This window comes from Oncorhynchus nerka, linkage group LG3, assembly GCF_034236695.1.
Source record: "Oncorhynchus nerka isolate Pitt River linkage group LG3, Oner_Uvic_2.0, whole genome shotgun sequence".
NCBI lineage: Eukaryota > Metazoa > Chordata > Actinopteri > Salmoniformes > Salmonidae > Oncorhynchus > Oncorhynchus nerka.
Genome location: NC_088398.1, coordinates 1,181,209 through 1,207,884, shown reverse-complemented (window position 1 = coordinate 1,207,884; position 26,676 = coordinate 1,181,209). Strand labels below are relative to the sequence as shown.

The 26,676-nt window shown below is 43.4% G+C and overlaps 1 protein-coding gene across 2 annotated transcripts; it reads left to right on the top strand.

The window, feature by feature from the left end:
• Positions 1-26,676, top strand: LOC115118711 (tuftelin-like). 2 transcript variants are annotated; one of them, XR_010460450.1, is made up of 12 exons: positions 1-506; positions 12,831-12,908; positions 14,304-14,414; positions 14,507-14,593; positions 14,678-14,740; positions 16,349-16,435; positions 17,698-17,808; positions 18,087-18,310; positions 18,558-18,663; positions 20,588-20,671; positions 21,761-21,901; positions 22,269-22,356. XR_010460450.1 is itself a non-coding variant. In XM_065006945.1 (12 exons), exons 1-12 carry the CDS (start codon positions 444-446, stop codon positions 25,175-25,177), a joined length of 1,182 nt encoding a protein of 393 aa, XP_064863017.1. In that variant the 5' UTR covers positions 14-443; the 3' UTR covers positions 25,178-26,676. The 2 variants fall into 2 exon arrangements, 1 of the variants encoding a protein (XP_064863017.1); XM_065006945.1 differs by lacking the exon at positions 21,761-21,901 and adding an exon at positions 25,105-26,676 and having other exon boundaries at positions 14-506; positions 22,269-22,363.

Sequence of the window (26,676 nt, the reverse complement as noted above, 5' to 3'; positions counted from 1 at the left end):
CTATTTTTTTGTATCATGGAAGTCAATGAACCAAGAAGAATACCAGACCCAGCTGCTGTCGTATTGGTGTATATTGGAGAGCCACCCCCTTAAGTAGACAGGAACGGATCTTTTTTTTTTCGATGGTTAACGTCCTGAGTGAACTATCTCCCGCTATCCAACATCTTTGCTGCCTGTGCACTGTGGTCACGCGCTGACATTCCTGGGGGAGGGCGGGAGTGGAGGGAACTGCCTGACGAAACCTTATCGACTGGTAGTGAAGAGCAGCGTCGACTATTGTTCAAATCAACCGTGATCTTCCGTCTGTGAGGGCGAGAGTGAGACAAGAGGACGAAAATCCGTGTTCCCTGTTTGTTTAGAGAAAGTAATTATATATAAGCAACGTTGGACAACTCTTTAATATTTAAGCTATATAGTTATTTATCTATCTTATCTGTGTGAAGATGAACGGGGTAACGCGGAGTCTGTGTACATTTGAGGACCTCAGAGCTGATGAGAGAACAGCGGTAAGACAATAACTATTTAAGTGAACATGTTTTACTTTCCTTCTCTCTGCGTTCCGGATGGCTAGACAGTCTGGCAGTCAGGCAGATCGAGGGGCGCCACTGACGTGTGTCAATGTTATGCTATCACTATGTGGCTGCTTTATTTCCCCCACTTTTTAAAATATATATTTTTTCATTTATTCATGCCAACCTGTTGGATATGCAAATATATTTTGCATTATAATCTGAGATCAATTACAATTTTTAATTTAACCGATAGCACAATACCTTACTTTAGTGGTATCATTTTGTGTCCCAAAGTAAGAATAAACAAGAGGAGATTAATTAACTTCTGAGTATTGGTCTTAAGGTGAACGCACCAATTTGTAAGTCGCTCTGGATAAGAGCGTCTGCTAAATGACTTAAATGTAAATGTAAATGGTCTTAGATCCTCCTGACTGAAGTCTTATCAGGCTTACTGGCTTCCTCTGGTGTTAATGGGCTTTTTCTAGTAATTATAGTATTAACACACACACACACACACACACACACACACCATATTAGCCCAAATAACATCTGTGATCTGGCCAGAGGGACCAGACTGCTGTCACAAGTGTCCTCTCTCTATGCCAGGGGTGTCGAACTCATTTTGTCCCCGGGGGGCGCATTCAGTCTTCCTTCTTCTTCTGTGATTATTAGTGAGCTGGCCACAGTCAATAAACTGTATGAATGTAGGTCCATTATTTGCTTTTAGTCATTTTCAAGTATATTGTGTTTGCCCCCAGGATTGGGGGCAGGATTGGTCCCCATCGTGGGTGGGCTCCAGGCCGTATGTTTGACACACCTGCTCTATGCCCGTGAGGCATTGTCATGTACCATAATTGTAGTGATTTAGTGTGGAACACATCTGTGAGAGGCATTGAACCAGTGATCCTTTGGTTGCAGGGCAGGCACACTACATCCAGACTGAGAACCAGGCTAATACAATTTAGAGTTCCCTTATAAGGTCCTTTGAGCTCTGCTCCACCTAGATGTTTACATCACCAGTCATTATCCCTGGTATAGAAGCTCTTAATCTCCTGTCTGGCTGGAGAAGGTTAATCATTGACCCTGTTAGACAAATGTCTCTGATGATGGTCTATCTGGGGCCTGACCATTGGCCCACAACATGACACGTTCACCAGATAAACACAGGCTCCTGCAGAGCCATACAACAGCTCTGTTGCACAGAGGTGCTTCTACACCTGCATTGCTTGCTGTTTGGGGTTTTAGGCTGGATTTCTGTACAGCACTTTGAGATATCAGCTGATGTAAGAAGGGCTATATAAATCGATTTGATTTGAACAGCTATCAGCACTAGCATGATGTTGGCCCTTAACTTTTCACCCCCTTTGGTCAAGGTTTGGACTTAAGTATGGTACACTGATCCTAGATATGTGCCTATAGCTAACCTCTACCAGGAGCAACAGCCTATCAGAATTTAAGGGCTATAAAACTGGATTATAAGGTCAAGGTACACAGTCAAATGATGAAGCACACGGCTAGATACATAACCTATGCTTTGTTCGTGCTGGTCGGGTTTATCTTGTTTTATATTTGAACATAAACAACTAGGGGTGTGGGAACAATATGGTTATTAAGACCAGGGAGATACAGCAACATGGAATAAATATAGGAGGAATATGGTTATTAAGACCAGGGAGATACAGCAACATGGATTACATTTAGGAGGAATATGGTTATTAAGACCAGGGAGATACAGCAACATGGAATAAATATAGGAGGAATATGGTTATTAAGACCAGGGAGATACAGCAACATGGAATAAATATAGGAGGAATATGGTTATTAAGACCAGGGTGATACAGCAACATGGAATAAATATAGGAGGAATGTGGTTATTAAGACCAGGGAGATACAGCAACATGGAATAAATATAGGAGGAATATGGTTATTAAGACCAGGGAGATACAGCAACATGGATTAAATGTAGGATGAATATGGTTATTAAGACCAGGGAGATACAGCAGCATGGAATAAATATAGGAGGAATATGGTTATTAAGACCAGGGAGATACAGCAACATGGATTAAATGTAGGATGAATATGGTTATTAAGACCAGGGAGATACAGCAACATGGAATACATATAGGAGGAATATGGTTATTAAGACCAGGGAGATACAGCAACATAGAATAAATATAGGAGGAATATGGTTATTAAGACCAGGGAGATACAGCAACATAGAATAAATATAGGAGGAATATGGTTATTAAGACCAGGGAGATACAGCAACATAGAATAAATATAGGAGGAATATGGTTATTAAGACCAGGGAGATACAGCAACATAGAATACATATAGGAGGAATATGGTTATTAAGACCAGGGAGATACAGCAACATGGAATAAATATAGGAGGAATATGGTTATTAAGACCAGGGAGATACAGCAACATGGATTACATATAGGAGGAATATGGTTATTAAGACCAGGGAGATACAGCAACATGGAATAAATATAGGAGGAATGTGGTTATTAAGACCAGGGAGATACAACAACATGGATTAAATATAGGATGAATATGGTTATTAAGACCAGGGAGATACAGCAACATGGAATAAATATAGGATGAATATGGTTATTAAGACCAGGGAGATACAGCAACATGGAATAAATATAGGAGGAATATGGTTATTAAGACCAGGGAGATACAGCAACATGGAATAAATATAGGAGGAATATGGTTATTAAGACCAGGGAGATACAGCAACATGGAATAAATATAGGAGGATGTGCTGATTCTGTGCTATAGCCTCGTGAAAGACCAGGGTGATACAGCAACATGGAATAAATATACATTTACATTTACATTTAAGTCATTTAGCAGACGCTCTTATCCAGAGCGACTTACAAATTGATGCATTCACCATATAGGAGGATGTGCTGATTCTGTGGCCTTGTGAAAGACCAGGGTGATACAGCAACATGGAATAAATATAGGAGGATGTGCTGATTCTGTGGCCTTGTGAAAGACCTTTTAAAGTCCATTTAGGCTAGAAGTTATGAGAAGAGGAGGACTGTGAAATATAAGGAAAATAAATGTTCCCAAAGTTGCAACAGTGAAGGGTGTGTTTGTGTGTGAATGCAGGTATGTGTGCCCTCCAGCTGTAATTGAACTATACCTGGATAGAAGGAACACTCTGTTTGTGTGAGAGTGAGTATTGATATTACGCAGAACATTGACAGAACAGCCAGTACATTTTTCATGACTATCTATTAATTCACACTCTCATTCATTCTTAAATATAACATCCATCCAGTCAACCAGAGAGTTTTGATAAGTCTCTTCTTTTCCGTCACTAGGCTTTTGTCAGCATTCCTACTTTTTAAATAATGCCTCATGATCCACCCTGATTCCTCATGTTTACTGAGCTCACCCACCCCTCCGCCATCCCTCCCCATTACCTCGCTATGGAGAATGTGACATCACTGTCTGGAACTGTGCAAGACATGACCTTCTGACTCATCTATGAGGAGGAACCAGAAACAGTCTTCCCACCACCAGGAACTAGTAGAAGAAGCATCAACTCACACAATAAACAAGACAACCTCATTCCATTTCCACACTAGGAACCAGTAACTCACACTAAACAAGACAACCTCATTCCATTTCCACACTAGGAACCAGTAACTCACACTAAACAAGGCAACCTCATTCCATTTCCACACTAGGAACCAGTAACTCAGACACTAACCAAGACAACCTCATTCCATTTCCACACTAGGAACCAGTAACTCAGACACTAAACAAGACAACCTCATTAAATTTCCACACTAGGAACCAGTAACTCACACTAAATAAGACAACCTCATTCCATTTCCACACACTAGGAACCAGTAACTCACACTAAACAAGACAACCTCATTCCATTTCCACACACTAGTGTGTATACATACTAAGTATGTATTTTGCTAGGGTCGAAAGTACTACTCCCTCAGTAAAGGTGAATAGGTACATGCCTAGAACTCATTCCACAGGAGACCATAACTCTGTCATCATTTGTACAGATTTATCACCTAGTACCCCCAGAGGAAAGAACAGACAATGCTCATAACACTCTTCTGCACACCCGTGTGCAGGTCTTATTTACCCGTGTGCAGGTCTTATTTACCCGTGTGCAGGTCTTATTTACCCGTGTGCAGGTCTTACAGCTTCTCTTCAACTGGAATCCCTTATGTCTTAGCGTTTACTCTAGGCCATCTGTTGTATTCCCTTCTGTAACACTGCACACATTACACCTGAACTCAGGTATGGGAATCGGACCCCTCCGGAGGTTAACTGGAGGCGGATCTTTAAGGTTTAACACACACATACAGACGCATGCACACACACACAGTAAGATTGGTTATGGATGGTTCATTCTCTCCTATGGAATGCAGTACAGAGGAAGAGGGTTTTCGCCCATAGGTGCTAGATGATGTGGTACTGACTGGAACATAGGTGCTAGGTGATGTGGTACTGACTGGAACGTAGGTACTAGGTGATGTGGTACTGACTGGAACGTAGGTACTAGGTGATGTGGTACTGACTGGAACGTAGATACTAGGTCATGTGGTACTGACCGGAACGTAGGTACTAGGTGATGTGGTACTGACTGGAATGTAGGTATTAGGTGATGTGGTACTGACTGGAACATAGATACTAGGTCATGTGGTACTGACTGGAACGTAGGTACTAGGTGATGTGGTACTGACTGGGACGTAGGTACTAGGTGATGTGGTACTGACTGGAATGTAGATGTTAGGTGATGTGGTACTGACTGGAACATAGGTGCTGACTGGAACGTAGATGCTAGGTGATGTGGTACTGACTGGAACGTAGATGCTAGGTGATGTGGTACTCACTGGAATGTAGATGTTAGGTGATGTGGTACTGACTGGAACATAGGTGCTGACTGGAACGTAGATGCTAGGTGATGTGGTACTGACTGGAACGTAGATGCTAGGTGATGTGGTACTGACTGGAATGTAGATGTTAGGTGATGTGGTACTGACTGGAACATAGGTGCTGACTGGAACGTAGATGCTAGGTGATGTGGTACTGACTGGAACGTAGGTACTAGGTGATGTGGTACTGACTGGAACGTAGGTACTAAGTGATGTGGTACTGACTGGAACGTAGGTACTAGGTGATGTGGTACTGACTGGAACGTAGGTACTAGGGGATGTGGTACTGACTGGAACGTAGGTACTAGGTGATGTGGTACTGACTGGAAGTAGATGCTAGGTGATGTGGTACTGACTGGAACGTAGGTGCTAGGTGATGTGGTACTGACTGGAACGTAGGTGCTAGGTGATGTGGTACTGACTGGAACGTAGATGCTAGGTGATGTGGTACTGACTGGAACATAGGTACTAGGTGATGTGGTACTGACTGGAACATAGGTGCTGACTGGAATGTAGATACTAGGTGATGTGGTACTGACTGGAACATAGGTGCTAGGTGATGTGGTACTGACTGGACCATAGGTGCTAGGTGATGTGGTACTGACTGGAACGTAGATACTAGGTGATGTGGTACTGACTGGAATGTAGGTACTAGGTGATGTGGTACTGACTGGAACGTAGGTACTAGGTGATGTGGTACTGACTGGAATGTAGATACTAAGTGATGTGGTACTGACTGGAACGTAGATACTAGGTGATGTGGTACTGACTGGAACGTAGATGCTTGGTGATGTGGTACTGACTGGAACGTAGGTACTGGGTGATGTGGTACTGACTGGAACGTAGATACTAGGTGATGTGGTACTGACTGGAATATAGATGCTAGGTGATGTGGTACTGACTGGAATGTAGATGTTAGGTGATGTGGTACTGACTGGAACGTAGATACTAGGTGATGTGGTACTGACTGGAATGTAGATGCTAGGTGATGTGGTACTGACTGGAACGTAGATGCTAGGTGATGTGGTACTGACTGGAACGTAGGTACTAGGTGATGTGGTACTGACTGGACCATAGGTACTTGGTGATGTGGTACTGACTGGAATGTAGATGTTAGGTGATGTGGTACTGACTGGAACGTAGATACTAGGTGATGTGGTACTGACTGGAATGTAGATGCTAGGTGATGTGGTACTGACTGGAATGTAGATGCTAGGTGATGTGGTACTGACTGGAACGTAGGTACTGATGTTTGATGTGGTACTGACTGGAACGTAGGTACTGACTGGAACATAGGTGCTAGGTGATGTGGTACTGATAGGTGATGTGGTACTGACTGGAACGTAGATGCTAGGTGATGTGGTACTGACTGGACCATAGGTACTTGGTGATGTGGTACTGATACCTGCTCCACTACCTCTGTTTACAGCTCTCTCAGGTTCCATTTATGACAGAGGAGGGACAGTACTGAACGCTGAGCTCTTACTGACATTTCTCTGCGTTGTTTATATGGGTCTCTATTCAACTCTCCTATCAACTGTTATTAGCAGGTAGTCTGCTGTTTCCAGTGTAGGGGTGGAAAGAGTCATTCAGCCTCTATCACACAACTCTCCCTCTGTTCCTCTGTTCTGCTTTGCCTGTCTCTCCCTCTCTCTCTACTCTCTCCCTCTACTCTCTCCCTCTCTCTACTCTCTCTCTCTACTCTATCTCTGTCTCTCTACTCTATCTCTGTCTCTCTACTCTATCTCTGTCTCTCTACTCTATCTCTGTCTCTACTCTCTCTGTCTCTACTCTCTCTGTCTCTACTCTCTCTGTCTCTACTCTCTCTTTCTCTACTCTCTCTTTCTCTACTCTATCTCTTTCTCTCTCTATCTGTCTCTCCCTCTCTCCTGATGCCACAGTCACAAACAATAGCCTTGTCAATGTCCTATGATCCCTTGTGGCTGTAGACCATGCTGAATCTGGTTTTACATTACTGCTCTATTATAATGGTAGACTGGGTCTCTGGGTGGTAGACTGGGTCTCTGGGCGGTAGGCTGGGTCTCTGGGCGGTAGGCTGGGTCTCTGGGCGGTAGACTGGGTCTCTGGGCGGTAGACTAGGTCTCTGGGCGGTAGACTGGGTCTCTGGGCGGTAGACTGGGTCTCTGGGCGGTAGACTTGGGTCTCTGGGCGGTAGACTTGGGTCTCTGGGCGGTAGACTTGGGTCTCTGGGCGGTAGACTTGGGTCTCTGGGCGGTAGACTTGGGTCTCTGGGCGGTAGACTGGGTCTCTGGGCGGTAGACTTTGGTCTCTGGGCGGTAGACTTGGGTCTCTGGGCGGTAGACTTGGGTCTCTGGGCGGTAGACTGGGTCTCTGGGCGGTTGGCTGGGTCTCTGGGCGGTTGGCTGTGTCTCTGGGCGGTTGGCTGGGTCTCTGGGCGGTAGGCTGGGTCTGTGTTGCAATAGTCTGTTTTCCCTGTGGATGGCTGCCATTACCCGATCCTGGTTGTTTGTGATAGTGTAGTAGGTCAAGGTGTGTCTGTTTGGTGGTGGATTAGGTGAACCTTTGTCTGCTTCTCTATTTTGTTTGATTTATTTCACCTTTTATTTAACCAGGTAGGCCAGTTGAGAACAAGTTCTCATTTACAACTGCAACCTGGCCAAGATAAAGCAAAGCAGTGCGACACAAACGACACAGAGTTACACATGGAATAAACAAACATACAGTCAATAACACAATAGAGAAAAAAAGTCTATATACAGTGTGTGCAAATGAGGTAAGATAAGGGAGTTAAGGCAATAAATAGGCCATAGTGGTGAAATAATTACAATATAGCAATTAAACACTTGAGTGATAGATGTGTAGAAGATGAATGTGCAAGTAGAGATACGGGGGATGAGGTAGTTGGATGGCCTATTTACAGATGGGCTATATACAGGTGCAGTGATCTGTGAGCTGCTCTGACAGCTGGTGCTTAAAGTTAGTGAGGGAGATATGGGTCTCCAGCTTTAGTGAATTTTGCAATTCGTTCCAGTCATTGGCAGCAGAGAACTGGAAGGAAAGGTGTCCAAAAGAGGAATTAGCTTTGGGGGTGACCAGTGAAATATACCTGCTGGCGTGCCTGCTACGGGTGGTTGCTGCTATAGTGACCAGTGAGCTGAGATAAGGTGGGGCTTTACCTAGCAAAGACTTATAGATGACCTGGAGCCAGTGGGTTTGGCGATGATGGTTTCTATATGAGAGGCCAGGGGACCTGTCTCTAGGGACACATTGCTGTTCATCTAACAGAACATTCTCTCTTTATTTCTCTCTACTCTCTACTCTTTCTCCCTGTCTCTCTCTCGCTCTCGCTCTCACTCTCTCAATTCAATTTCAATCTCTACTCGCTGTCTCTCGCTTCTCTCCCTCTCTGTCTCTCTGCTGGTCTTTGTCTCCATCATTTTTTCTGTCTTTCTTTATATTGCTGGATTAGTCCTACTGTCAGGTGGCAATAGATAGAATTGAGAGATAGATGTTGGGATGGTGAGAGGGGGAGGGTTGTTTGCACTCAGTTGGCAGTCTGATCTGACTGCATGTGTATTTGTTGAGTGTGTGTCCTGTCCTAACAGGTGGTAGAGGTCGACCGATTAATCGGAATGGCCGATTTCAAGTTGTGATAACAATCGGAAATCGGTCATTTTGGACGCCGATTTTTATTTAATTTATTTTTTATACCTTTATTTAATCTTTATTTCACTAGGCAAGTCAGTTAAGAACACATTCTTATTTTCAATGACTGCCTAGGAACGGTGGGTTAACTGCCTTGTTCAGGGGCAGAACGACAGATCTTTACCTTGTCAGCTCAGGGATTCAATCTTGCAACCTTACGGTTAACTAGTCCAACGCTCTAACCACCTGCCTCATGAGGAACCCGCCTGTTACGCGAATGCAGTAAGAAGCCAAGGTAAGTTGCTAGCTAGCATTAAACTTGCGAAAAAGGACTGTCGTTGCTCCGTGTACCTAACCATAAACACCAATGCCTTTTGTAAAATCAGTACACAGAAGTATATATTTTTAAACCTGCATATTTAGCTAAAAGAAATCCAGGTTCGCAGGCAATATTAACCAGGTGAAATTGTGTCACTTGTGTCACGTTCATTGCACGCAGAGTCAGGGTATATGCAACAGTTTGTGCCACCTGGCTCGTTGCGAACTAATTTGCCCGAATTTTACGTAATCATGACATTACATTGAAGGTTGTGCAATGTAACAGGAATATTTAGACTGATGGATGCCATCCGTTAGATGAAATACGGAACGGTTCTGTATTTCACTGAAAGAATAAATGTCTTGTTTTCGAGATGATAGTTTCTGGATTCTACCATATTAATGACCTACGGCTCTCATTTCTGTGTGTTATTATGTTATAATTAAGTCTATGATTTGATAGAGCAGTCTGACTGAGCGATGGTAGACACCAGCAGGCTCATAAGCATTCATTCAAACAGCACTTTCATGCGTTTTGCCAGCAGCTCTGCTGTTTATGACTTCAAGCCTATCAACTCCCGAGATTAGGCTGGTGTAACGATGTGAAATGGCTAGCTAGTTAGCGGGGTGCGCGCTAATAGCGTTTCAAACGTCACTCGCTCTGAGACTTGGAGTAGTTGTTCCCCTTGCTCTGCATGGGTAACGCTGCTTCGAGGGTGGCTGTTGTCGATGTGTTCCTGGTTCGAGCCCAGGTAGGAGCGAGGAGCGGGACGGAAGCTATACTGTTACACTGGCAATACTAAAGTGCCTATAAGAACATCCAATAGTCAAAGGTATATGAAATACAAATGGTATAGAGAGAAATAGTCCTATAATTCCTATAACAACTACAACCTAAAACTTCTTACCTGGGAATATTGAATGTTTTTGTTTTTTTGTGTTTTTTTTGTTGTTGAATTTTACCCCCTTTTCGTGGTATCCAATTGTTGTAGTAGCTACTATCTTGTCTCATCGCTACAACTCCCGTACGGGCTCGGGAGAGACGAAGGTTGAAAGTCATGCGTCCTCCGATACACAACCCAACCAGCCGTACTGCTTCTTAACACAGCGCGCATCCAACCCGGAAGCCAGCCGCACCAATGTGTCAGAGGGTACACCGTGCACCTGGCTACCTTGGTTTGTGCGCACTGCGCCCGGCCCGCCACAGGAGTCGCTGGTGCGCGATGAGACAAGGACATCCCTACCGACCAAGCCCTCCCTAACCCGGACGACGCTAGGCCAATTGTGCGTCGCTCCACGGACCTCCCGGTCGTGGCCGATTGCGACAGAGCCTGGGCGCGAACCCAGGGACTCTGATGGCACAGCTGGCGCTGCAGTACAGCGCCCTTAACCGCTGCGCCACCCGGGAGGCCGAAGACTCATGTTAAACGGAACCACCAGCTTTCATATGTTCTCATGTTCTGAGCAAGGAACTTAAACGTTAGCTTTTTTACATGGCACATATTGCACTTTGTTTTTGCATTATTTAAACCAAATGGAACATGTTTCATTATTTATTTGAGGCTAAATTGATTTTATTGATGTATTATATTAAGTTAAAATAAGTGTTCATTCAGTATTGTTGTAATTGTCATTATTACAAGTACATTTTAAAAATCGTCCATTTAATCGGTATCGGCTTTTTTGTCCTCCAATAATCGGTATCGGCGTTGAAAAAGCATAATCGGTCGACCTCTAATCAGTGGTACCCGTGTCTGTCTGTCATACACCACTTCTCTCCAACAACACAATCATCATCGTTACGCAACACACATACCTGTTATTACCTCATTTCTACTGAGACACACGGGCCTGGTAGGTAGTGTGTACTGTATGTGCCAGATATGCCCGCTGGCGCTGCCCATGGCTACCTCACTGACTGAAACAACCACTACTTCATACCATTTGGTTAAGTGTTGAAATATTTCATATAAGTGTCCCAAAAATCACCTACCCATTCTTAACACATACTGTCAGTGCGAGTCAGTAGTGAGGAATGAGACATTTAGTGGGTGGTTTCTGGGTAATGGTTTTAAAATGGGCGCTGATGAAAGGAGGCTTTGTGAGGCACTACTCTGGTGCGTCAACACAAAGCTGGCAGTGTAGAGAGCTACAGAGAACGTCAACATACCTCACATACTCTAACTCTCCTAACTGGCCTGACTGGATGGGTCAAAACAACACAGTCAATATTCAACGGAACAGTAGCTAACCACACAGTGTGTTTCCATTCAAACACTTTACAACTCCACAGTATTTGCTGTGTCTGTCTTGTCTCAGAGTTAACTTGAGTTTAGACTTCAGGACACAGAAATGTACACAGAGGACAGTAAAGAGAACATGATGTGTTGTTGGTTTCCAGGTAGTCTGGTTTATCATCTCTATAACCCTGCTCCCTCAGCCTCATGCAGACACACAACCACACACACATCCCTGTCAGCTGGTAATATGGGGGTTCCCTGTCCAGTGAGACACACAACCACACACACATCCCTGTCAGCTGGTAATATGGGGGTTCCCTGTCCAGTGAGACACACAACCACACACACATCCCTCTCAGCTGGTAATATGGGGGTTCCCTGTCCAGTGAGACACACAACCACACACACATCCCTCTCAGCTGGTAATATGGGGGTTCCCTGTCCAGTGAGACACACAACCACACACACATCCCTGTCAGCTGGTAATATGGGGGTTCCCTGTCCAGTGAGACACACAACCACACACACATCCCTCTCAGCTGGTAATATGGGGGTTCCCTGTCCAGTGAGACACACAACCACACACACATCCCTCTCAGCTGGTAATATGGGGGTTCCCTGTCCAGTGAGACACACAACCAGACCTCACTGCCCTCATAGTGACTCATGGAACAGTTTTATGTGTGTGAGTTTAGGTTTCTGTATATTTGTGTGTGTATTTTCACCCAGACACACTCTTCCTAAGTTGCATTGTTTTGGAGCCAGATTTAGTTTATGGTTACTGGGAGACTTGGTTACCATGGAAATGTTCCATCCCACTTCAGTACAGTTTTTCTGCCCACTGTCTCCCAGAATTCTAATGGAGATTCCTATTGGTGCTGGCATCGATCTGGAACGCCATTCAAATGGAACATTCTGTCTCTGAGCAACTTTATGCTTCTGTTCTCTCTCTTTCTTTCTCTCTCTCTCTCTAACCACTGGCTCCCTACACACTAGTTGACTGGGTACTAGCCTCCAGTCAGTCTCTCTCTCCCTCCCACCTTCCCTCTTCCTCTCTGCCCTACACAGTATTACTCAGTTTCTCCTCCCTCTTTTTCCCCTCCTCCATTTCCAGTAGTTCCCTCCTTCCCCCCATCTCTCTCTCTCTCCATCCCATAACGGGCTCTTTGTAACTGCTTCTCATTTCGTCTTTTCTTCGTCTCGTTCGTCAGGATGGGTGCAGGAGACTGAGGCTGACTCTCCACCAGCAGAACCAGGTCGGGAGGATCACAGAACAACCCAGGAGCAAGGTAAGAACCTAGAACCCTAACCTCTATACCAGACCTAGACCCTCAACACACACCTAGAATTCTGTCTGCATTAGCCGACTCCTACAATTACAACAGAGGGGACAGGAAGGAAGTCATGGAACTCTGTCCCTGGATGGATGGAATTGTATCCCTATGTGTAATATGTGGATAAAAGTCCATGGCAGAACATAATTCTGAACCTGCACTGTTACTGTAAATGAATATACATAAGCCCTTCTGAACTGGCTGAGGGTTTTGGTGTGTTTTAGTGGACCAGGGGATGGCTGGGGTCACTGTCCCTAACACACTTTGATAGTGTGTTGAATCAGAAAGGGGTAGCACACACACACACACACACACACACACAAGGTGCTAGTTCACACACAGACTCACAAACAGGTCATAAAATGTCATGGCTGCCATCCGGTTTCCATCAGAGTCTTATGCAACTGTTCTTAAGACTGTTCTTAAGACAGCAGTGTTGGAGAGGAGAGACAGACCACTACCAAGCTTACTAAACGTATACAGTGTATCTCTCTCTCTGTCTCTCTGTCTCTCTCTCTGCTTTCTCTCTCTCTCTCTCTCTCTCTCTCTCTCTCTTGCTTTCTCTCTCTCTCTCTCTTGCTTTCTCTCTCTCTTGCTTTCTCTCTCTCTCTCTTGCTTTCTCTCTCTCTCTCTCTTGCTTTCTCTCTCTCTTGCTTTCTCTCTCTCTCTCTTTCTCTCTTGCTTTCTCTCTTTCTCTCTTGCTTTCTCTCTCTCTCTCTTGCTTTCTCTATTTCTTGCTTTCTCTATTTCTTGCTTTCTCTCTTTCTTGCTTTCTCTCTCTCTTGCTTTCTTTCTTGCTTTCTTTCTTGCTTTCTTTCTTTCTTTCTTTCTTTCTTTCTTTCTTTCTTTCTTTGACCAGTCCCACAGAAGTTTAGAGTTTATGGAATGGTGGTGATCACCATAGCAATCAGGGCTAAATGTAATGTCTACTGATTATGGGGGGCTTATACACACAGGAACACTGCTGACACACACACACACAAACACAGGAATCCTGTATACACAGATAAATAGTTTCCAGAGTTTGTTCTTGAAGCGGTGGACCTAAATGACAGATGTGTGCTATAATGCTGTATACATTCTACAACTCCCCTTCTGTTTTAGAGGACCACCATTAGTTTCTAACCTGTTTCATTCTGGTTAGTACATTTTCTGACGGTCAGTTTGTGTCATATCCTGTTGGTCTGTCACTGAGTGTTCTTCCTAATCTAGTGTTGCAACACGAAACTCCTCTCACACATTCATGTCACCACACTCAGAATCACTTCATGTTCACACATGCTGGAGGCTTGGAAATATTTTCACACTATTCCAAGTATCATAAACTCCCCTCCCTCCCTGATTTTTCAGCCAATCGGACGAGCATTTGCTCTGGTGCAGCCAACCAGTGATAGGCCTGCTCTGAAGCCTGAACCAATCAAACCCTCTGAGGAGAAGACTGAAAAGGTTGAGATCATCAAGGTGGGTGGAGCTTAATGTTTGAGGGTGTGTGTGTTACCAGGGTGTGTAATGTGTAATGTGTGTGTAATACGTCTGTGTTCCATGTGTTGCAGGTGTATCTGGAGGATCGTAGACAGGAGCAGCAGAGACACCAGCAGAGCCTCAAGATGTTGTCAGATGAAGTCTCCCAGATACAGGAGGTAAGACACATTCTCTCTCTCTCACTTTCTTTCTCTGTGTGTGAGTCTGTCAGTAACACGTGTGTGTGTGTGTGTTTTGCTCAGGTGAGATACTGTCTGAAGACCCTGAGGGAACAGATGGCAACCAAGAACAAAGGACAACACAAGGTATGTGCACACATTTATAATGTTTATGTGAACACGTGTTGTTATGGAACACATTTATAATGTTTATGTGAACACGTGTTGTTATGGAACACATTTATAATGTTTATGTGAACACGTGTTGTTATGGAACACATTTATAATGTTTATGTGAACACGTGTTGCTATGGAACACATTTATAATGTTTATGTGAACACGTGTTGTTATGGAACACATTTATAATGTTTATGTGAACACGTGTTGCTATGGAACACATTTATAATATGTATGTGTACACGTGTTGCTATGGAACACATTTATAATGTTTGTGAACACGTGTTGTTATGGAACACATTTATAATGTTTCTGAACACGTGTTGTTATGGAACACATTTATAATGTTTCTGTGAACACGTGTTGTTATGTTTCTGAACACATTTATAACACATTTATAATGTTTGTGAACACGTGTTGTTATGGAACACATTTATAATGTTTCTGTGAACACGTGTTGTTATGGAACACATTTATAATGTTTCTGTGAACACGTGTTGTTATGGAACACATTTATAATGTTTCTGTGAACACGTGTTGTTATGGAACACATTTATAATGTTTATGTGTACACGCGTTGCTATGGAACACATTTATAATGTTTATGTGAACACGTGTTGTTATGGAACACATTTATAATGTTTATGTGTACACGTGTTGCTATGGAACACATTTATAATGTTTATGTGAACACGTGTTGTTATGGAACACATTTTATAAAGTTTCTGTGAACACGTGTTGCTATGGAACACATTTATAATGTTTATGTGAAAAAGGTGTTGTTATGGAACACATTTTATAAAGTTTCTGTGAACACGTGTTGTTATGGAACACATTTATAATGTTTATGTGAAAAAGGTGTTGTTATGGAACACATTTTATAAAGTTTCTGTGAACACGTGTTGTTATGGAACACATTTATAAAGTTTCTGTGAACACGTGTTGTTATGGAACACATTTATAATGTTTATGTGAACATGTGTTGTTATGGAACACATTTATAATGTTTATGTGAACACGTGTTGTTATGGAACACATTTATCATGTTTATGTGAACACGTGTTGTTATGGAACACATTTATAATGTTTGAACACGTGTTGCTATGGAACACATTTATAATGTTTGTGAACACGTGATGATATGGAACACATTTATAATGTTTATGTGAACACGTGTTGTTATGGAACACATTTATAATGTTTATGTGAACACGTGTTGTTATGGAACACATTTATAATGTTTATGTGAACACGTGTTGTTATGGAACACATGTATAATGTTTGTGAACACGTGTTGTTATGGAACACATTTATAATGTTTGTGAACACGTGTTGTTATGGAACACATTTATAATGTTTGTGAACACGTGTTGTTATGGAACACATTTATAATGTTTATGTGAACACGTGTTGTTATGGAACCAGTTGTTTAATGTCATCATTAATTTTGATACCTAATGATGACATATGCAATATGTCCTGTGTGTGTCACTCCTACCTAAATGTTTCTCATATCGCTTCTCGTTCTCTCCATCCCTCACTATTCCCTCTCTTTCTTCATCCTTCTCTCCCCCTAGTTTCTTGCTAGTGGCTACGGAGTCAGCACTCCCTCCAATCAGAACATCTCTTCTTCCTCAAAGGGAGGAGCTAAAGATGATGGGCAGGTGAGGGGCTTTTCACATGCCCTATACACACAGGTTCATGTGTGTGTGGTGTGTGTGTGTGTGTGTGTGAGAGAGAGAGCTTATGTGTGCGTCTAACACCTACATATCAAGTCTTAGACTGACCCAGTTCGAAGAGATTGGCATGGTTCAGTGTGTGTGTGTGTCCATTTTAGTATGAGTGTATTCACAAATACAGAGAGGGAGAGGAACACCCCCCAGGAGAGAGATCTGGAAGGCCTGGTACATTCCGTCCCTCCTCTCCTCCTGTGTTGTTGAGTGTGTTTGTGTTCTTCTCCCTCCATTGTTCTACATTCCCCAGATGACTGCCTGTTTAATAGCTTTGGTTTAGTCTCGAGGCCAAACAGGTAATGGGCGTTCCCAAGGCTATTCATATCAGGATTCAGGAGCCTTTTCAGAAGAGTGAATAGGGCTGACTTTAACAGTTTGTGTGTGTGCAGCGTGTGAATGACGCATGAGTAGCAGTTGGCGTTACAGAAATATGAGTGGAAAACTTTCGCCTTTGTTTGGCTTCCATCAGAATCTCTCCCTTTGTAACCGCTGCTATGACACACAGACACATAGTCACACCTCACTCTTTCTCACTCTCTCCCTCCCTCTGTCATTGAAATGTAAAAATGGATTGTTCTGTAATTATTTGCATATTAGCATTTTGCGTTTCCTCTCGCTCTCGCTCGCTCTCTCTCTCTCTCTCTCGTCATTAATCTGATTCACCTGTGTAAACAAAGGGCCGAGCCGCTCTCACTAAAGTAGAATCAACACTAAGAAACCTATACAATACAGTACTACACTATACAATAGAGTACTATACAATGCAGTATTGTACAATTCTATACAAAACAATACTACACAATACAGTACTACACAACACTATACAATACAGAGTACTATACAGTACTACACTATACAATAGAGTACAATACAGTACTACACAATACTGTACGTAAGTGATAATCCCAGAGTAGACTGTGTTTGGAGGATATATTGGCATGGGTGTTGTTAGGCCCGAGACGAACAGTATACAATACACTACTGTATAATGCTTTACAACACAGTACTTCCCTGAGCCCGGGGAGTCAGGAGTTTACAGTGCTTTGACCAGTCAGGTGGCTGAATGAGTTTATGAACAGGATATTAGTGGATTCTTGGAGCTTCACTCAAATCTATGGAAACAAACTGTGTTTATAGGTTTTCTCCCAGTTGAACAGTTCCTTTATTCCCTCTTTCTTTCTCTCTGTCTTCAGGGAGGGGAGGATGAGGTGGAGAGGGCCAAGATGAGGGAGGTCAGTAAGCGTCTGTATGCTCAGCTACAGGAGACCGAGAAGAAACACCAGGAGGAGAGAGAGAGACTGCAGGTAAAACATACACACACACATACACACACACATACATACATATATATACACACACACACACACATACACACACACATACATACATATATATACACACACACACACACACATACCAACACACACACACACATATACACACATACATATACACACACACACATAAATATATACACACACATACATACATACATACACACACACATACATAAACACATACACACAGACACACCAAAGTGCTGTACATTATGAAACTATGACTCTGTCCTTTTCCTGTGCAGGCTGAGGGTGTGGATCTGCGCCAGCGTCTGGGGGAGCAGGAGGAGAAGCTGAAGGGGGTGGAGGAGAGTAGTGAGAGGAAGGACCAGAGGATTGAGGAGCTCCAGAGGCTGCTGGGAGGCATGGCGCAGGAGAGCCAAGCCCTACGAGACACACTGAGGAACAGAGAGGAGGAACTCAGAGAATTACGCAAGATCAGAGAGGAGGGCAGGAACGAGGAGCAGAGGTGAGGAGGATAATAAACAGAGCACACACACACACACACACACTGCCCTGTTGGAGCTAGAAACACAAGCATTTCACTGCACCTGCGATAACATCTGCAAATCTGTGTAAGTGATTTGAGTTGACACAGAGCGCACACACAGATCACACAGATCACACACATAAACACCAAGACAAGCACACACACACGAGCACACACACATAGACGAAGAGTGTTCTCAGCCACTCACGCTGTGTGTTCTTCTCAGGTCAGAGCAGTTGGAGAAGGAGCTGGCCATTCTGAAGGAGAAGATCCATCATCTAGATGACATGCTGAAGAGCCAGCAGAGGAAAGTCAGACACATGATCGAACAGGTGAGACGCACACACACACATGACTATAACATGTTATAACATGCTTTAACAGGACTATAACATGTTATAACATGCTTTAACAGGACTATAACATGTTATAACAGAACTATAACAGGACTATAACATGTTATAACTAGCTATAACAGGACTATAACATGCTTTAACAGGACTATAACATGTTATAACTAGCTATAACAGGACTATAACATGCTTTAACAAGACTATAACATGTTATAACTAGCTATAACGGGACTATAATATGTTATAACAGGACTATAACATGTTATAACTAGATATAATAGGACTATAACATTTTATAACAGAACTATAACAGGACTAGAACATGCTATAACAGTACTATAACATGCTTTAATAGGACTATAACATGTTATAACTAGCTATAACAGGACTAGAACATGCTTTAATAGGACTAGAACATGTTATAACTAGCTATAACAGGACTAGAACATGTTATAACTAGCTATAACAGGACTAGAACATGTTATAACTAGCTATAACAGGACTAGAACATGTTATAACTAGCTATAACAGGACTAGAACATGTTATAACTAGCTATAACAGGACTAGAACATGTTATAACAGGACTATAACAGGACTAGAACATGTTATAACAGGACTATAACATGTTGTAACAGGACTATAACATGCTGTAACAGGACTATAACATGTTATAACTAGCTGTAACAGAACTTATAACATGTTATAACAGGACTATAACATGCTATAACAGGACTATAACATGCTATAACAGGACTATAACATGCTATAACAGGACTATAACAGGACTATAACATGCTATAACAGGACTATAACATGCTATAACAGGACTATAACAGGACTATAACATGCTTTAACAGAACTATAACATGCATTAACAGGACTATAACATGCTTTAACAGAACTATAACATGCATTAACAGGACTATAACATGCTTTAACAGAACTATAACATGCATTAACAGGACTATAACATGCTTTAACAGGACTATAACAGGACTATAACATGCCATAACAGGACTATAACATGCTATAACAGGACTATAACATGCCATAACAGGACTATAACATGCTTTAACAGGACTATAATGGGACTATAACATGCTGTAACAGGACTATAACATGCTATAACATGCTGTAACAGGACTATAACAGGACTATAACAGGACTATAACATGCTGTAACAGAACTATAACATGCTGTAACAGTAACAGGACTATAACATGGGACTATAACATGCTATAACAGGACTATAACATGGTATAACAGTACTATAACATGCTATAACAGGACTATAACATGCTGTAACAGGACTATAACATGCTATAACAGGACTATAACATGCTGTAACAGTACTATACCATGCTGTAACAGGACTATAACAGTACTATAACATGCTATAACAGGAATATAACGGGACGATAACATGCTATAACAGGACTAACATGCTGTAACAGTACTATAACATACATTAACAGCACTATAACAGGACTATAACATGCTGTAACAGAACTATAACATGCTATAACAGGACTATAACATGTTATAACAGGGCTATAACATGCTATAACAGGGCTATAACATGCTGTAACAGGGCTATAACATGCTATAACAGGGCTATAACATGCTGTAACAGGGCTATAACATGCTATAACAGGACTATAACATGTTATAACAGGACTATAACATGTTATAACAGGACTATAACAGTACTATAACATGTTATAACAGGACTATAACAGGACTATAACATGTTATAACAGGACTATAACAGTACTATAACATGTTATAACAGGACTATAACAGGACTATAACATGTTATAACAGGACTATAACAGGACTATAACATGCTATAACAGGGCTATACCAGGAATATAACATGGCTGTGTGTGTGTGTGTGTACAGCTGCAGAACTCTCGTATGGTGATCCAGGAGAGGGACCGTGTCATCAGAGATCTGGAGGAGAAGGTGGCTTTCCTGGAGGCAGAGGTCAGTACCAACTAACCATGCCTGGGATTTGTAGTCTTTTGTTCACCAGCTACTGTAGCTCTGAACTGTATTATTTTATGCCTGCAACACAAAGTATGGTTTGACTTCCTCCAACCTCTGACGCTACAGTTGAAGTCGGACGTTTACATACACTTTAGTCAAATAGATTTAAAATCAGTTTTTCACAATTCCTGACATTTAATCCTAGTAAGAAGTCCCTGTTTTAGGTAAGTTAGGATCACCACTTTATTTTAAGAATGTGAAATATCAGAATAATAGTAGTAGAGATTTTCTTCAGCTTTTATTTCTTTCATCACATTCCTTAGTCGCTCAGAAGTTTGCATACACTCAATTAGTATTTGGTAGCATTGCCTTTAAATTGTTTAACTTAAGTCAAATGTTTCGGGTAGCCTTCCACAAGCTTCCTACAGTAATTTGGGTGAATTTTGGCCCATTTGTCCTGACAGAGCTGGTGTAACTCAGTCGAGTTTGTAGGCCTCCTTGCTCACACATGCTTTTTCAGTTCTGTCCACACATTTTCTAGGTCAGGGCATTGTGATGGCCACTCCAATACCTTGACTTTGTTGTCCTTAAGCCATTTTGCCACAACTTTGGAAGTATGCTTGGAGTCATTGTCCATTTGGAAGACCCATTTGCGACCAAGCTTTAACCTCCTGACTGATGTCTTGAGATGTTGCTTCAATATATCCACATCATTGTCCTGCCTCATGATGCCATCTATTTTGTGAAGTGCACCAGTCCCTCTTGCAGCAAAGCACCCCCACAACATGATGCTGCCACCCTCGTGTCTGGATTTTTTATGGCGGTTTTCAAGCAGTGGCTTCTTCCTTGCTGAGCGGCCTTTCAGGTTATGTCGATATAGGACTCGTTTTACTGTGGATTTAGATCCTTTTGTACCTGTTTCCTCCAGCATCTTCACAAGGTCCTTTGCTGTTGTTCTAGGATTGATTTGCACTTTTCACACCAAAGTACGTTCATCTCTAGGAGACAGAACGCGTCTCCTTCCTGAGCGGTATGATGGCTGCGTGGTCCCATGGTGTTTATACTTGCGTACTATTGTTTGTACAGATGAACGTGGTACCGTCAGGCATTTGGAAATTGCTCCCAAGGATGAACCAGACTTGTGGAGGTCTACCATTTTTTTTCTGAGGTCTTGGCTGATTTCTTTTGATTTTCCCATGGTCAAGCAATGAGGCACTAAGTTTGAAGGTAGGCCTTGAAATACATCCACAGGTACACCTCCAATTGACTCAAATTATGTTAATTAGCCTATCAGAAGCTTCTAAAGCCATGACATCATTTTCTGGAATTTTCCAAGCTGTTTAAAGGCACAGTCAACTTAGTGTATGTAAACTTCTGACCCACTGGAATTGAGACACAGTGAATTATAAGTGAAATAATCTGTCTGTAAATAATTGTTGGAAACATTACCTGTGTCATGCACAAAGTAGATGTGCTAACCGACTTGCCAAAACTATAGTTTGTTAACAAGAAATTTGTGGAGTGGTTGAAAAATGAGTTTAATGACTCCAACCTAAGTGTATGTAAACTTTAAACTGTGTGTGTGTGTGTTTAGAACCGGGAGATGCATGATCAGATGGACTACTTCCTGGGAGGTGAAAGGTCAAACTCTCACCTCTCATCAGACCGCCACGCCCAGATTGTCTACAGGTAATTTACATCCAGTAACACAGGCAGACACACACCCATCATAGACCTGTCATCAACGTCCAGTAACACAGGCAGACACACACCCATCATAGACCTGTCAGATTGTCTACAGCTAATTCACGTCCAGTAACACAGGCAGACACACACCCGTCATAGACCTGTCAGATTGTCTACAGGTAATTCACGTCCAGTAACACAGGCAGACACACACCCATCATAGACCTGTCAGATTGTCTACAGGTAATTCACGTCCAGTAACACAGGCAGACACACACCCGTCATAGACCTGTCAGATTGTCTACAGGTAATTCACGTCCAGTAACACAGGCAGACACACACCCATCATAGACCTGTCAGATTGTCTACAGGTAATTCACGTCCAGTAACACAGGCAGACACACACCCATCATAGACCTGTCAGATTGTCTACAGGTAATTCACGTCCAGTAACACAGGCAGACACACACCCGTCATAGACCTGTCAGATTGTCTACAGGTAATTCACGTCCAGTAACACAGGCAGACACACACCCATCATAGACCTGTCAGATTGTCTACAGGTAATTCACGTCCAGTAACACAGGCAGACACACACCCGTCATAGACCTGTCAGATTGTCTACAGGTAATTCACGTCCAGTAACACAGGCAGACACACACCCATCATAGACCTGTCAGATTGTCTACAGGTAATTCACGTCCAGTAACACAGGCAGACACACACCCGTCATAGACCTGTCAGATTGTCTACAGGTAATTCACGTCCAGTAACACAGGCAGACACACACCCGTCATAGACCTGTCAGATTGTCTACAGGTAATTCACGTCCAGTAACACAGGCAGACACACACCCATCATAGACCTGTCAGATTGTCTACAGGTAATTCACGTCCAGTAACTCAGGCAGACACACACCCGTCATAGACCTGTCATCAACTCACCACACGCCTGACCTGTCATCAACTCACCACACGCCTGACCTGTCATCAACTCACCACCCGCCTGACCTGTCATCAACTCACCACCCGCCTGACCTGTCATCAACTCACCACACGCCTGACCTGTCATCAACTCACCACCCGCCTGACCTGTCATCAACTCACCACACGCCTGACCTGTCATCAACTCACCACCCGCCTGACCTGTCATCAACTCACAACATGCCTGACCTGTCATCAACTCACCACCCGCCTGACCTGTCAACTCACCACCCGCCTGACCTGTCAACTCACCAGCCACCTGACCTGTCAACTCACCACCCGCCTGACCTGTCATCAACTCACCACCCGCCTGACCTGTCAACTCACCACCCGCCTGACCTGTCATCAACTCACCACCCGCCTGACCTTTCATCAACTCACCACCCGCCTGACCTTTCATCAACTCACCACCCGCCTGACCTGTCATCAACTCACCACCCGCCTGACCTGTCATCAACTTACCACCCGCCTGACCTGTCATCAACTTACCACCCGCCTGACCTGTCATCAACTCACCACCCGCCTGACCTGTCATCAACTCACCACACACCTGACCTGTCATCAACTCACCACCCGCCTGACCTGTCATCAACTCACCACCCGCCTGACCTGTCATCAACTCACCACACACCTGACCTGTCATCAACTCACCACACACCTGACCTGTCATCAACTTACCACACACCTGACCTGTCATCAACTCACCACCCGCCTGACCTGTCATCAACTCACCACCCGCCTGACCTGTCATCAACTTACCACACACCTGACCTGTCATCAACTCACCACCCGCCTGACCTGTCATCAACTCACCACCCGCCTGACCTGTCATCAACTCACCACACACCTGACCTGTCATCAACTCACCACACACCTGACCTGTCATCAACTCACCACACACCTGACCTGTCATCAACTCACCACCCGCCTGACCTGTCATCAACTTACCACACACCTGACCTCACACAGCCCTCCACACACACCTGACCTTTCACCAACTCACCACACACCTGACCCCTCATTCCCCTGACTGACCAGAAACATCACCTGACCTCACACAGCCCTCCACACACACCTGACCTGTCACCAACTCACCACACACCTGACCCCTCATTCCCCTGACTGACCAGAAACATCACCTGACCTCACACAGCCCTCCACACACACCTGACCTGTCACCAACTCACCACACACCTGACCCCTCATTCCCCTGACTGACCAGAAACATCACCTGACCTCACATAGCCCTCCACACACACCTGATCTGTCACCAACTCACCACACACCTGCCCCCTCATTCCCCTGACTGACCAGAAACATCACCTGACCTCACACAGCCCTCCACACACACCTGACCTGTCACCAACTCACCACACACCTGACCTTTCACCAACTCACCACACACCTTGCCCCTCATTCCCCTGACTGACCAAAAACATCACCTGACCTCACACAGCCCTCCACACACACCTGACCTGTCACCAACTCACCACACACCTGGCCCCTCATTCCCCTGACTGACCAGAAACATCACCTGACCTCACATAGCCCTCCACACGCACCTGACCTGTCACCAACTCACCACACACCTGGCCCCTCATTCCCCTGACTGACCAGAAACATCACCTGACCTCACACAGCCCTCCACACACACTTCTAACCCCTGCACATCCCCATAGTGTCCCTCAGCTGTTCACTAGTAATGTGTTCCCCAGAGTAAAACCTTGGCATCCATCTCATTTCTCTCTCTCTCCTCCACAGTAAGCCTTTGAAGCCCAGCAACTCATCCAACAAGCCTCTTCCCTTCATCAAAATCATTGAGACCAAGTCCTGAACTGGTGAAAGCGAGGGAGAAAGGGCTAACCTAACGACACCAAACCTGCTAAGCTAGACTGGACTGAAATAGACCACTACCACATTACTACCACACCAACATCACAGTGCACGTATGAAGTTTAAACTGAGGTGACCACAACATCACATCAACTGACCACCAGCTACGACCATCACCCACCCATGGCCACACTCCTTCGATAGGACACTATGCAGTGTGTATGTGTCAGAGGAGGCTGGTGGGAGAAACAATAGGAGGAGTGGCTCATTGTAATGTCTGGAATGGTATATATGGAACAGTCAACTGTTCCCATATGTTTTCTGTGTTTCATACCGTTACATGTATTCCTCCTATAGCTCCTCCCACCAGCCTCCGTGTGTGTGTGTGTGTGTGTGTGTGTTTTGGATTGTGTATGGACGTTGATGTAGATCTACTTATAGAGTTGATTCTCAATAGAAGTCTATTTATTCATAGCAGACAGATTATTCTTTCTAACCCAGTGTCATAATCTATTGTCATCTGTTGAAGTCCGTCTGAAGGACTCTACTGACAGAGAGGACCAGAGACTGTGTGATAGCACTGTGGTTAGTAAGGGTCTGATAACAGACCGAGTCTTTGGCCTCAGAGAGGAGGCAACCATGCCAGGCTGGGCCATAACAGAGAAATAAAATGGCCGATGAGTGAGAGGGGGATTGAAGAGAGAGATGGAGGGTAAGAAATCTGTATTAAACTAATCAGAACACAACCAGGTTGTCATCTTTTTACCATGGCACCAAGGCAGGATAGAGTGAGTGTTGCTACACTATACAGGTATTGGAGAAGCAGAAACACATTAAGGATGGAGGATCTAGTTTTCCATCAAACCCTTCTGTAACCCATTAACCTACTTCCTGTGTCTGGCCTAGAGTCCACTGTTAGAATCCTCTTTATTTGACACCTGAAAGGGAGGAAGACGATCTTTGACTTTTTGTAAATATACTTATATGGCCACAGTGATGTGTCATGGTTTATACAAAGTTATGAAGGCCATGTTTGTTATTTTTTTCATTGAGAAAGTGGGATGTTTGGTCTAGTATGTGTGGATTAGAAGTCCCCTCACCAATACTGATGTCACTTTAAAGTCTAAAGGAAATGAAGATGATTCATTCTGACAAGTACTTACTAACCTTGCAAGAAGTTGACATTATCCACATTTTTGCATGCATTTCAGTTACCTGACGTTTCATCCACCATCACCAGCTTTGTACATAACTATATTTATTTGTTTATGTGGTATTCTTTGATGTCCCTGTAGTCTCACTCTGGGATTTGTTTGTTAGTTTTATCCTTCAGACAGGAATGTTTGGCCTGACAAATCATGTGTGTGTGACAATCATCTTTATGTATTTATGTGAAAATACAACTTTAATTTTAGGGAAAACATTTTCAGTAGACATGTTAGTGTGTGTTAACAACATACACTTTGTGTTTTAGTTATTTTAATAAATATATGAAAAATA

Coding starts and splice junctions, on each gene's coding strand:
- LOC115118711 (XM_065006945.1), top strand. CDS start 444: ATGAACGGGGTAACGCGGAGTCTGTGTACATTTGAGGACCTCAGAGCT. Junction 14,594..14,677: donor AAGTCTCCCAGATACAGGAG/GTAAGACACATT, acceptor TGTTTTGCTCAG/GTGAGATACTGTCTGAAGAC. Junction 18,664..20,587: donor TCAGACACATGATCGAACAG/GTGAGACGCACA, acceptor GTGTGTGTACAG/CTGCAGAACTCTCGTATGGT.